This window comes from Leptidea sinapis, chromosome 28 (assembly GCF_905404315.1).
Source record: "Leptidea sinapis chromosome 28, ilLepSina1.1, whole genome shotgun sequence".
NCBI classification, from domain to species: domain Eukaryota; kingdom Metazoa; phylum Arthropoda; class Insecta; order Lepidoptera; family Pieridae; genus Leptidea; species Leptidea sinapis.
Window position 1 is genome coordinate 9886091 of NC_066292.1, and position 14148 is coordinate 9900238.

The following is a 14148-nucleotide window of genomic DNA, read 5'->3' on the forward strand; positions in this document are numbered from 1 at the left end:
AAGCTCGTACACCTTCAAGGCCGGCAACACTTCTGTAATTCCTCTGGTATTGCAAGAGAATGTGGGCGGCGGTGATCACTCAACACGAGGTGACCCGTTCGCTCGTTTGTCCTCCTTTTCCATAAAAAAATACAATAAAAACAGTTTTCATGTTTTATTTTAAATTAACGCCTGTTGTGCAGTCTCCATTCGGTGTTATACTCTAAGTATTATATAAGAGATAGTTATCGTGCCGGTAATGCGTTCTAGATGTGTTATAATGAATCTATGTTGCCACAATACTTACTGTTCTTAGTTCCGGTTTAAAATCTTGATCTTAATTTAGTTGCCTTTGTGTCGTCTAATTTACCCTGTCTCTTCCTTAGGTACTTATTTACTTACAATATACTAAAGTATGGACAAACAAATCGTGCGATAGAGAATAACGTCTCTTACGAAGATACAGTAAGATAGAAAAGAAAAGCAATTCTATAACTTCTGTAAACTATTTTGATTGACAAGTCGTAAGCAGTCAGCCCCGCTGAAAAGTTACTCCAAGTTTAAAATCACTTCTCCCTATCATGTAATTCTGTAGTGACAAAGGTAAGATAAAGACAAAAAGTTCTTTGTAACTTATATGAGTAACTTTTCATTGCGTTTATTAATAAGACTGTAGTCGTTTAATATTTGCAGCTCGAATTAGTCAAGCATTATCGCTTTATATTCGTCACTACAAATATTTCTTTTAAATTACTGAATTCACCATATGTTCGTAAAGATTGAGCTCGTGAGATGAACATAAAAGAGATTCAACGGCCACTCCTTTCAATCAAATGGAATTTTACAATGGCTGGTCGCTAGTAGGGAGCTAGTATATTAATTAAAGTCTATGGCCTTTAGCTAATTCAATGCGGAATAATAATATTATTATACTGTTTGACATCGAGAGGCTGACGTGGAGTTTGTTGTGAACATTTACTTTTGGAATTTCTTCGACAAAAGTAGGCCCATCACACAACAACCGGTCACGAAGGTTCTTGAAGGGGTTCTTGTAGCGCCAGCAGAGAGAAATCCAACCCAAGTTGAGACGTGCCGTGACAAGAGATTCATGTCTGATACCATTGAGTAATTTGACATTCCTGACAAAAAGCCTGACATTTTGATAAAAGTCCGGACTTTTTAGATGATCTCGTTTAGATTTCGTTTCCCATAAAGATTTAAGACTTATGTGTCAATATGTAGATTTATTACTATACTTCACTAATGAAAAATAAAATCCGGACTAACGTATCCGGCCGGATTTCTATCGGCCGGAAATCTGGATTAGTAGCCGGATGAAAACTGTTTGCCGTTTGCAAATCTAATTAAACACCATTGGCTTTTGAATGAGTATTGGAGAAGCCATTTGATAAGGCATACGGCAATGTATTGCACATTTAGACGTAGTTCCTGAAAAACATATCAACAACAAAAAATCACAATATAAGGAAATCGTGTTTAAAGTTTGTTAAATACATGTGGGTTGGGCTAATAAATCATGATGTCATTTAAAGAGTGACAGTAGGGCACGGACTAGTAAAAAAATAAGGACTCCGTGGCACCTAACATAACAATGTAGCACCAAAACAAGCCGATTAACGTGTAAATAGCGCCACGCACACACTTACACTACTACAGGCCGATAGGCGGCCATTATGAGAATTGACATCGTCTGTGACAGATCAGTTTGCGTCTCAGTAAAATATTTTAAAGATGCCGTCGTGCGTTGTGGAAAAGTGTAGAAACGGTACTATATAAGTATTTGTGGCCATATATATGATTATTTAAGGGAGAAAAAATTGTGTCACTAGTATCCCCCGTAACCGTACACACACTAGCATAACGGTGCTTCACTTGCTAATATCACGGCGCGGAGTCCTTCTTTTTTTACTCGTCCGTGCAGTAAGGCTCCCATTTTTTGTCAGTCCGTTAATAAGAATCACGTCACTTCAGTTTTGTGTTCTTAACTAAATTTCGACATGATTGTGGTTTGGAACGGTTTTCTGGAATTGCGTCCAATTACGACTGGCAACACCACCAGCAAGAAATGCACCATCCACCAGATGTCGCAGATTCATGCAAATGATCTTATTACATTGATATACGACCGCGCGTTTGCTAGTTAATCCACGCGTCCTAATAGTGAAAGAAAAAACCCTTACTGTGAAGACTCCTGCAGGAGAGCATTTATGTGTACCGTATAGAGCAGTTCCGGCTGTCCACAATGATTTTTTTATGAAAATAAGGGACGAGACGAGCAGGATATTCTGCTGTTAGTAATTGATACGCCCTGCCCATTACAATGCAGTGCCGCTCAGGATTATTGAAAAACCCAAAAATTCAGAGCGGCACTGCAATTGCGCTCGTCACCTTGTGACATAAGATGTTGTGTCTAATTTGCCCAGTAATTTCACTAGGTACGGCGTCCTTCAGACCGAAACACATTTGTTTCCGAACCTTACTAACGCTTTAACATCATAACGTAATCCTTTTTAGAAAAAAATATAAAAGAACTTTGCCTGCCTTTTTACAAAAAGGTAGGTACGTCATTTCACGCACATTTTATGATTTTGGAAGTGTCTCTCTCGCAAACTATTCTCTTTAAATAAAAATGATATTAGAAACCTTAATATAAATTTTTAAGACCTATCCATAGATACCTACATTATGGGTTTGATGAAAAAAACATTTTGAGTTTCAGTTCTAAGTATGGGGAACCCCCAAAAATTATTGCTCTTCTTTCTGCGAATTTGTGTGAAAGTCTTAATGCGGAAACAGAATACATCTACTTAACGAGTTTCAACAGTATAGTTCTTATAGTTTCGGAATAAAGTGGCTGTTATATACGGACAGACAGACAGACATGACGAATCTATAAGAGTTCCGTTTATTGCCATTTGGCTACGGAACCCTAAAAATCTAAACGATGAGGGATTCTAACCCGCAACCTGGATGTTACGCCTACAACGCGCTAAGCCCAACAGTCTGATATCTACATATCTTGGTGTGTTCCTTCAACTATGCACTTGTGGCTTCATCAACACAATTATTCTGCGCAATTAAGTCAAAACAAAACCATTCGGACTTATACTCAACCCTACCAAATAACAAGCGAAATAATAGAAATTTAAATAAATTAAAAATACCCCAAACAAGCATGTTATCGAGCCCTCACCTCATGGCAATAAAAATTTATCAATCAATAATATATCAATTAAACAAAAATGCTATTTCAACAATGCACAGTACCTTGAACTTTTCACTAAATCCATTAAATCTCACTTAATATAAGATATACACAGCACTAATGTTGCACAATACGTCAGCTGTATAGCTACAGATATATTGCTATAAGCATTTCGGTGACGCGAACTCACGACATTTCACTCATACAAAAAGTGTCTAACTATATATATTTATTTATTTATCGCGTGCGCCAGTCATAAGCATGTCGGTGACGCGACCCCATAAGTTTTTCCTTACCAATAAACTCAAAACAAAAACATTCGGACTTATACTCAACCCTACCAACAAGCGAAATAATAGAAAGGAGACGGGGATTTCTGTGCCAAAATGTAATAAGTTGAAATATGGTTTAAAAAAATTGTCATATTTTTCTATTTCAAAATATAGAAAATTGCCCTAATTCACAATCTACAAAACGAGAAATCTTAAAATTAAGTTTTCATTATCTTAAAATTCATGAACAAAATAGGATATCGATTACTATATTCGATTAATGTGAATTTGTTAATACAATTCAACCCAAAACCACTTGCACCAGATGATTCAATAAAAGTACATAAAAAATACATTATATTTAATATAACATAATGTCTTTAGTTAAAAAAAATTAAATATCAACTTAATATTATAAAGAAATCGATCGAAGAAAAAGTCGATTCTGAATCTCGTTCTGTATTTTTACAGTGTGACAGTGTGACAGCTACAGAATTGTCTAGAATGTCAATTGTCAATCACTCGTTTCGTAGTACCGTTTGTGCGTACCTACGCGATTTGTCATTAATTGTCTGTTTACCGTTTTTTTATTGATTTTTTCCTTCTTTCTATTTGACTTCTAATATTGCTGAACTTGTACCATCATTATCGTACAACAAAAAAACAATCGCATTTCAAAAATCAGCTGTTTTAATATAGATTGTTACCCATATATTGCATAACCTCAATTTTACAAAACCTCCTATAACTCAGCTTTTAGATTACCAAAAATCTTCAAATTCTCAGTGATGCTTTTTTAATTTATAAGCTATTTATTGAAAGGATATCAGTCTCCTTTAAACAAATTAAAAATACCCCAAACATACTTGTCACTAGTGTCATTGAGCCTTCACCACATGGCAATAAAAATTTATAATCACATCCGAAATAAAATAAAGAGAAGTCTTCTTTATTTAAAAGAGACCTTAATTTTTTTAAATATCAGAATGCTTCATATTTTTAGATAATATAGAAATAAGTAGTGATGCTAATACTTTAAATATTATTTTGTATAAAACTTATTTCTTTTTTTTTTAAACATTGCTGTGCCCTTGCAGGGCGTCACATATTGTCTACCTATCTAATGTACCACTCTTTTGTAATAATGTGACTTGCTATACAATATTTTGATTCGATTTGAAAAAACAATTGCATATTAGAGACTTGACTTGAGATTTTAATAAACCTTTAATGTAACCTTTAAATAGGAAAGAGAGAGATGTATCGTCATTTTTTAATCGTTAGGAATAAATTAATAAATGAAATATACTAAAATAACTTTAATCTTCTTATCACAAGCTATGTACAGTTACAACTAATAGGTCTAGAAGTGTGCAGTCACTCTGTCAATCTCGTACAGATCAGCCAATATCTCTTCCACCTTCGTGCCAATTTTCTTAGCGATCTGAAACAAAATTTATTTTGATGTTGTATTCATATAAACACCATATTTTACCCAAAAAATTCATTTACCACACCAAAAGTCATTTATGAGAGAAAAATAAATGTCTCCCAAAATTTCACACGAAAATAGCCATTTACATATTTCGTTAAATTCTCAATCTTATTCATAAATCTTTACTTCCTCGCCCCACGCTACTTAGTCTCCGCTACCGTTAGGATTACTACATTAAAACACTTTTATTAATGAGTATTAATTATGTCCATTTAATATATAATGATATTCTTGCCACTTCTTCTTATTAAAGCTCAACCTTGAGGGTTGGGTGAGCCGGTGGGAATATAATATTATGGGAATATAAAAAGAAACACGTGTGGCACTCGGGGACTACCGCGGTAAAGCTATTGCATAGCATTTTTATGAACTTATGCAATTATAATTATTTATTGATGCAGTATTTTTTTTTTTGATAAAATAATTAAAAAAAAAACAAACGGGAAGAGAGTAAAATTTAACTTGCAAGATTTGATTACAGGCAGACAGGTAAAACTAAATAAAAATGCTTGTCATAATAATAAAAATTAAAAAAACGTGATAAAAAAATATGGACCTTCTGCACAAAAAGCATACGTGATAACCGTAAATATAAAAAACCGTGCCGAAATATCTATATACATCTAGTAAGTAAGTGTTAGGTTATTTTCGTTACGGAATTTCTGGATACGGTCTACACGCTCAAGGCCCGCGATAGAAGTTATGCAATAGCTTAAAAGGTCCTTTTCCTTGACCTGATTGAATAAAGTGATTTTGATTTGATTACCCTAAAGGATTAAGCTTTTGATTACTGTTAGTAAAAATATAATATTAATTCATAATATTAATGACCAGTTTAAGCAGAATTGTCAAATTGTAAGTAGAGGTATTTGGTAAGTATGGCATGATAATATGTAGATTAGGATTCTTTTATTGTTGTTTGCTTGAGTTCTCGTAATAGGTTTCGTCATGCTCGCTTAAATGTCACTGCTTGTGGCGGCGACATGGGACGGGTCGTCCCCTTCCTTAAAATGTGGTTGAGGGAGGCGATGGCTGGCTCATGCGTCATGCTCGTGAACGGGCGCTGCTTGTGGTGGCAGGATGATCCTGTTGCCGGAGACTCGGTTTCAGATTCTTAAAATTTATTATATGTATGTATATATGTATATTATATATTATTTATAATCGCTTATAAAATGCTCACAGAATACCTTTATTTATTTACGGTGTGTGATGACGATGCAGCTGCTGTACTCAATAACTTTTGTATTAATTTACATTTATGTTTTTGACTTACTCGTGTAAGGTATTGACTATTTGACGTTTGAGTATGTTTGTTGCATCATTTTACATATTATATTGTAATTGAAATGATTTGTAAATCGATGGAAATTTAAATCTTGACATAAAAGAGTAGCAATGAGTTTTTTGCTATTTCTTCTCATTAGCTCAACCTAGATTCAATAAGAAAAATATTTTTTTGACATTCATAAGTGTTAATTCATTTCTGTGACCGTAATTTTGCAGGATTTTTAGAAGTTCAATATGAAATAATTCTGTTATTTACCCGTAAAAGAAGCTGACAGCGTATATATGACTTCATTACCAATCTTAGTAATTAAAATTTAGTAGTACAGGGTAACAAATAATAATTGGATCACAACTAATGAAGATATCGAGATATAAATGAAATTTCAACCCCCCTTTCCCCCTTTTAAATGAAATTATGTCATAAGTGTCGGTTAAACCGGGTAACATATATACATATTATACGTTTAAGAACAATTAAATTATTGATTTCGAATTATTTATAAAACTTACTTTCAATAATATATCAATTAAACAACAATGGTATTTCAACAAAGCACAGTACCTATTTACATATTGAACATATCACTAAATCTATTAAATTTCATTTATAAGTTATTCATTGATACACAGCACTAATGTTGCATAATACGTCAGCTGTATAGCTACAGATATACTTCTAAAAGTATTTCGGTGACGCGAACTCACGACATTTCACACATCCAAAACGTGTCTACCTATATATATTTTTATATTTATATTTTTTTTATCGCGTGCGCCATGAGTTTATTATCATGAGCATGTCGGTGACGAGAACCCATAAGATTTTCCTCTATCAATAAGTGCCCAACGCGGTTTAAGAAGTTTTCACTCCAAAATAACACAAAAGTCATGCGTGTACTCACGTCCTGCTGGTCGTGGGCCGGCATGGCGGAGTACCCGGCCACCAGGTCTCCGTCCAAGATGCCGCGGGCAGGTCCTGCTCCCGGCCCGCGCCGCGCGCTCTTGTACGTCCTGCACATAATGGTCACTTCAGTCCAACTGTCACTGTCACAGACGTGTCGAAAGAGGAGCAATGCTCTTCTTTGGACGCTTTTATTATGATTTATAATACGTTGCCGATTTTAGTAATAAGCAATACCGGCTATTAATGTACTGAAAACGTCAGCTTATGATGAGGTGAGTGGCTAAACGTTGGGCTCGATGCAGTGGCATTTTTAACGACGTCACAGTAGGTACAAAAAAGGGCACGCTTGGTTTTAATACAGACGAAGGGATTTGCATTTTCTACTTGGATCTATGTCTGTGGTCGCTGTATATAATATTGCGGTCTATACTCTCACACGTTCCAAACAAACATCAGTATGTACTAAATTGATAACACAAATTCATTGAACAGAATTGTAGGCAAAGCTAGTATTAATTTCAACAGTACAGGATGTATTCTTTACACACACACACACACATACACACACACACACACACACACACACACACACACACACACACACACACACACACACACATATATATATATATATATATATAGTCAGTACATAATTAAATATATATAGTCTAGACTAAACTAGTATCTGTCCGAATACAATCATGGTGTTTTACTATGTTGATTGCTTAAAAATCAGGCCTTTAAAATTTTAATGCCCTTTTAGCTGACAATTCATAATTAAATATTTTTAAGAACTTTGGATTATGTTTAAATAAATAAATTATTATCATCATTATCATTATCATTATCAGCCGGAAGACGCAGTGTTGGTAAGCCCTCCACAAGTTGGTTCGACGATCTGGTCAAGATCGCCGGAATACGTTGAATAAGAGCAGCGCAGGACCGATCATCGTGGAAATCTTTTGGGGAGGCCTTTGTCCAGCAGTTGACGTTTTCCGGCTTATGGCGATGAAATAAATAAAGATAATTAATTTATAATCGAAAGGCTCTAGGATGTGTACTTGTGTAATCGTCGACATACCTGTAGGCTCGCGGGTTGAGGCCGGCGATATGACAGCAGTGGTTGTTCATTACGTTCTGCAACATGAGCAGTCGCCGGTACACCTTCTCCGACACCGGCAGCACGTAGCCGAGACCGCCGTCCAGAGTTGCTGAAACAAACTCACTATATATCACTCTGATATTGAATTAAAATTAAAATGTGCATGTGTGTGTGTTTAAGTGTATGGAGTGTGTGTGTTTAAGTGTATTGAGTGTGTGTTTTTTTTTTCTGAGGGGAAAAATACTTTTACGTATCATAAGATCAAGATCGTATTGATCTCGTATGTCGGGCTCGGTTTGAAGGCCAATACCGACTAAAAAACCGCCTCTTCTTCTATCTCCTTAGCCCCCATGGAATCGCCGCAAGGCATTTCTTCACGGGGGGAGAACCTAGCTTTTGCTATTTCCAACTAAAAACTATAAATTTACTACAGTGGCTTTTCTTGCCCTCTCTAACCTACGCAAGTCTTTTAGTATTTCTGCCGCGTATGCACTAGTTGCATCCCATGCTACTTCAGAAGTAAGCATTACGCTGATAAGGTTATCAGGTGTAATGTTTGTACCTACTGTCTTCTCCAATTTGTCCCGAGCGGTTATGTATCGATGGCATTTAAAAAATACATGATTCGCATCTTCGATTTGAGTGTGTGTTTGTGTGAGTGTATGCGTGTTGGTGCGCGTGTGTGCGTGTTGATGTGCGTGTGTGTGTGTGGCATTTTGTGTGTGTCTGTGTGTGTGTGTAGGTGCGTGTGCGTTTATGTGTGTGTGTATATACTTATATACGAACGCAAGAAGATCTTTGGCGTCACAAAACAAAAATAAATCAATACTCAAATACCAAGAATTATAGAGAATGCGACATCATAATGAGTCTTTTGTTGGGTGATGTGTATGCTTTTACAACATGATCCCAGATAATGTCAATTAAGTTGCATCAACACTGTGAACAGTCGTTTGTGGTACTCACTGTACATGGTGACATGCCGCCTGTGGTCCGAGTCCCGCGCCGCAATACGAAACATGGCATGCACCTGCTGCCCCAGGTGGTAGTCACATTTGCGGATCAGACGTTGACCTAAACATAAGACATATTGAATCACAACGTGCTTGAGGACCGCTCTACAGAATTTAAAATATATGTATCACAACTATTTTTCTATACTCATTAAGTAATCACATTTATAAATTTGAATAGTATTACCAGGGAATACAACAGATATCACTATGGTTGTCGACAAAATTGATCGCAATTTACACAATTTTAAAAAATATATTAAAATAGTTCATTCAAGGCCTGGGCTGACCTCAATCTACTTTTGTGTTAATTTATATTTATAGATAGATATAAAATATAATATAGTTCTTATGTTATTATGTGGCTTAATTGAGTTGAATAGCCATGTCATTTTCGCCTATAACTGAGGCATCACTTACCATATGAATGTTATTGTTGTTGTGTTATACTGTGTTTGTAATAGTGTATTCTTTGTTGGCGGATTTTTTTTAAATAAATCTGTTTGACAACATAAAATCAAAATGACAGATGCGCAGTTCACATATCTATATAGCTTTGTCTATGTTATTTTTTTTCCATTGCACGGTAATATTAAACTATGTACTTATTGCAAAATTAGCTTCACCTCTAAAACAATAATTAAAATATATATTTAAATGCCGATAATCGCTGTTACCACCATTTTTTGCAGTATATAATATTTTTATTTTCTCACATGAATGTTTCATTTTTTTTTATACTTGATAAATTAACTTGATAAGTTTACTTTTTATTATAATTTCATGATCCCGGTTAGATTTTACAATAAAGTATGGCCTGTTGACATTAATAAATTAGTTACAATTTTACGAGCATAATACGATTAATAAACATCACCATATCTAGTGTGCAAAAAAAAATTGTCTAATTTACGTTACATATTTAATTTAATTAATCGCCGAAGTAAGGGATATCACTTTAAAAATAACAAATAGTTTCATAATAAACCTGACCTCCGTAGCTCTCCCTGGCCTGCGGCTGGTACATAAACACCGCCAGGTTCCCCTCCGCCTCACTCACCAGGAAGCCCAGGCTGGCGTTATCCACCATGAACTCCATTTCGTATATCTATGGATCCAAAATAAATAAATCTTTAATTATACCAATCACTGCCGAACAGTACCTAATTTTTATTCTTTTAATATTGAAGTGGATATATGGATTCAACAATTTTTTGATCTTCAGGGATTATATCCATTTTTTTTGATACATTCCTTGCCTAATTTTTTGCGCTTAGTTGGGTTGACCCCAACTGTCGGAGGCGTTTCCTATGGAGCGCAGCCCGCAGCTTCGTATCCTACATCTTCCACAAATTTCGACACAAATAAAAATTATATTCGTAGTATGTAAGGGGAAATCACTAAAAATATCAGTTTTATAATTGTTCAAACTAAGTTTCCTAAGATGCATTTATTGATATTGAGCAAACTATGAACTGTAAAGGAGATGGATGGAAGTCGACAATTGAGTAAAAAACTATGCGAAGATTATCATTATCCAGTATCCTCTCGTTGGGTTTAGCATTCACTTTGGAAGCACATGTCTGATTCCGCATGTTCCATATATGGACATTAGTAAAAATATAAATCTGGGGATACCTGTGCAGATCTCAGATCCCGGGACACGAGCGACAAAGTCCTGTGCTGCTCCTGGTACCGGTGCAGCGATATACTCTTGTACACGTCCGCCACCAGGATCAGGTTCTTGACGCACAACATTCTGTGCACGTATATCTGCGTGTCTATGAAAGCCACGCCCACCAGATCGTTGTCTTTGAGCTGCCATATGTATATCTGTAATATTGAGTTTTTATTGAAGATAATTTAAACAAAATGTTGTAACAATGTTAAATGATCGAAGTGCAAGATTATCAAATTAAACTTACAAATAAAATGTGTCGCAATTTGTGTTTAGTATGGTAAACACAGCCAACATGCAAAGGCTAGCGCTGCTTTGATGAAAATTACACTACTTGGACAATAAACGAGCAGAATTTATAATTGTGTATTGCAATATATTGTAATTGTGTATATCTAAAATTAACGTATATTTTATTTTGTATAAATTCGAAATGAAAGCGCGAATTCAACCAGACTTATGCACAATTTGTTCGTTAGGTTACGCTATTGCTTTTTTAGACAGTTATGTGAATCGAACCTAAGGTTAAGGCGGTAATTATCAATTAGCAATACTAGTTTATATAGGAATTATAACTTCATACGTAAACGGATAATTTTAGGTTATAACTTTTGTATCGAATTGTGAATTCTAGGTTATTATATTATATCGGTGATATTCCACAAGATGTTTTCCTAATCATTTTGGAGCAAAAAAATGCGTTGTTGTTTTTATTTTTTAGAAGAAAACATAATTATATAATAGGAAAACATACATTTTTAATTTATTCCCTGTATGGATATGTATTCAAATCGCAAACAATGTACCTTCTGTCCAACAGCGGATATGAGGAAGCCCAGAACCTGCGCGATAGCGGTAACTGGTCCCTTCTGCTCTTTGGCGTAGATCTCCTTGAAGCGGTTCTTGGTGAGAGGCTGGCCCGGCTCGGGGACCACGTCAATGATGTCGTACATTATTATCTGTCACGAGATTTATCAGTGAGAACTTAGAATTAAAATATTTTATAATTACAGATATTACAAAGGAAGAGAGGGATTCTCCGACTCTGGTAAGGCTCTTGGGTAAAATTTCTTGAAGGACCGCTGTCATATTCCGGTGGAGGGAGGGATGGGCTTCGGTCCGCGACACTAACCTATGCGAAACATGCGACACCAAGCCGTTACTTCACGTCGGTATTCTGTACAAGTGTGATAATTAACCCGGACGAGTCTGGCCCGTTTGTGATGACGTCATATGACGGCAACGTGACTGTCCCACTTCTAAAAATCCGCCTCTTACAAGTTACAACACCCTTGGACCTGGGTCTAACCTATTTATTTCCACCCCGGAGAAGTACAGGGCAAACGATTTCGAGATACGCTAGATGGGGGTTCAAACATCCAACAAGGCTTTAAGGTGTTTTAACTTTCGGAGTTAACTATAGAAAGGCAATTACACAAGACCTGTGCTCAGCGTGTAGTTAGTAAATCAAATCAAATCAAAATCGGTTTATTCACGTAGGTCACGGAAATGACACTTCGTCAAAAATCAAGATTTACATTTAAGTCCATCGATTTACAAATCATTTCAAATTACAATATAATATGTAGCATGTAAAATGATGCAACGGACACACTCAAACGTCAAATATTCAATGTCTTACACGAGTAAGTCAAAAAAGTAAATGTAAATTAATACAAAAGTTGTTGAGTACAGTAGCTGCATCATCCACATACACCATAAATAAATAAATAAAGGTATTTTGTGAGCATTTTATAAGCGATTATAAATAAATAAATATGTATATATCCATACATATAACTTTTAAGAATCTGAAACCGAGTCTCCGGCAACAGGATCATCCTGCCACCACAAGCAGCGCCCGTTCACGAGCATGACGCATGAGCCAGCCATCGCCTCCCTCAACCATATTTTAGGGAAGGGGGTGACCCGTCCCATGTCGCCGCCACAAGCAGTGACATTTAAGCGAGCATGATGAAACCTGTTACGAGAACTCAGCAAACAACAATAAAATAATCCTAATTTACATATCATGCAATACTCACCAAATACCTACTTACAATTTGACAATTCTGCTTAAACTTGTAATTAATATTATATGTTTACGAACAGTAATCAAAAGCTCAATCCTTTGCGAGCATGATGAAAACTGTCACAGGAACTCAACCAAATAACAAAAAACAAGAATGTTCATCTAAAATATATTCAAAACCACTCACTAAAAAGTACTAACTACACGTCCAATTGCAGGTGGCCAGTGGCAGTGGCCAGACTGCGCGGTATGAGACCGGGTGTACTAGAAGAGATTTGGATTGGTCCGCCACATTTAAACCACCGTGTGAAGATAGGATTGTCGTCATGGGCAGATAGTGGCAAAGGTTTGAAGGTATGTCTTTCACCTAATAGTTACCGCCTATTTGCAAAGGTAAAATATTAAAATTTCGCATATCGAAATAATTGAAAGTAGCATTAATGTAATTGTTTAGTCATAGCGTCGTTGTGAACAACCTGAGAGTTGAACATGAAATACCAAGATTTACAATCGATGCGTCACTCTGACGGTTAGCTCAGGTGGTAAGAGCGCTCGGACGGAACCCGAGAGGCGCGGGTTCGAGTCCCGCATCGTCCATAAAATTTTGTTTTATACTTCTGAACATATCAAGTCAGGTTGACAGATTAATTATACAAAGGAAAATGTCATGAAAGATTTTCTATGAGTTCTTTAGGGGCTTACCACCTTCAGTGTCTCATAGCTACATACATGTTAGTTTTGCGTCGCAGCCGACAAACTCAAATAACATTAGTATTAACATTTTTTATTTGTTGAATAACTAAATATTAACAACATACCCTGCCTCTAGAAGTGATGTCTTCGCTGTAATTATAGTTAGTGCCAATCGCGATATACCCTCGCCGACCCGATCTGTAAAAAAATGCTTACATTACTATAAAGGATTAAGGAAGGTAATATAAAGATGTCTCTGTATCATTTTCATTAAATTCCACAAAAAACCGTTTCTCAATGAAATTTCTTCTAAGTTCACCGACAAATGGGGTTCCCGCCGTTTAGTTGGTTGTACCGGCTTTCATTGAGAGCTCAAAGAGAGTTTTAATCCTCCCATGCCTTAGTATAAAAAAGAGGTCATTTACGTTTATATGACGTAATCTTTAAAAGTATATTATAGTGGT

At 35.8% G+C, this 14148-nt stretch overlaps 1 protein-coding gene across 1 annotated transcript in view; it reads right to left on the minus strand.

Moving 5' to 3' along the window:
- Positions 1-4781: 4781 nt before the first annotated feature.
- LOC126972948 (cleavage and polyadenylation specificity factor subunit 1) overlaps positions 4782-14148 on the minus strand; it is a 45470-nt gene continuing 36103 nt past the window's right edge. The window contains exons 22-29 of the mRNA XM_050820042.1: positions 13810-13882; positions 11766-11918; positions 10920-11114; positions 10275-10389; positions 9235-9342; positions 8248-8377; positions 7165-7273; positions 4782-4921 (exon numbers count right to left, since the gene is read on the minus strand). Coding sequence (XP_050675999.1) covers positions 4841-4921; positions 7165-7273; positions 8248-8377; positions 9235-9342; positions 10275-10389; positions 10920-11114; positions 11766-11918; positions 13810-13882 — 964 coding nt within the window. The 3' untranslated portion in view covers positions 4782-4840. The remainder of the gene's footprint in view (positions 4922-7164; positions 7274-8247; positions 8378-9234; positions 9343-10274; positions 10390-10919; positions 11115-11765; positions 11919-13809; positions 13883-14148) is intronic.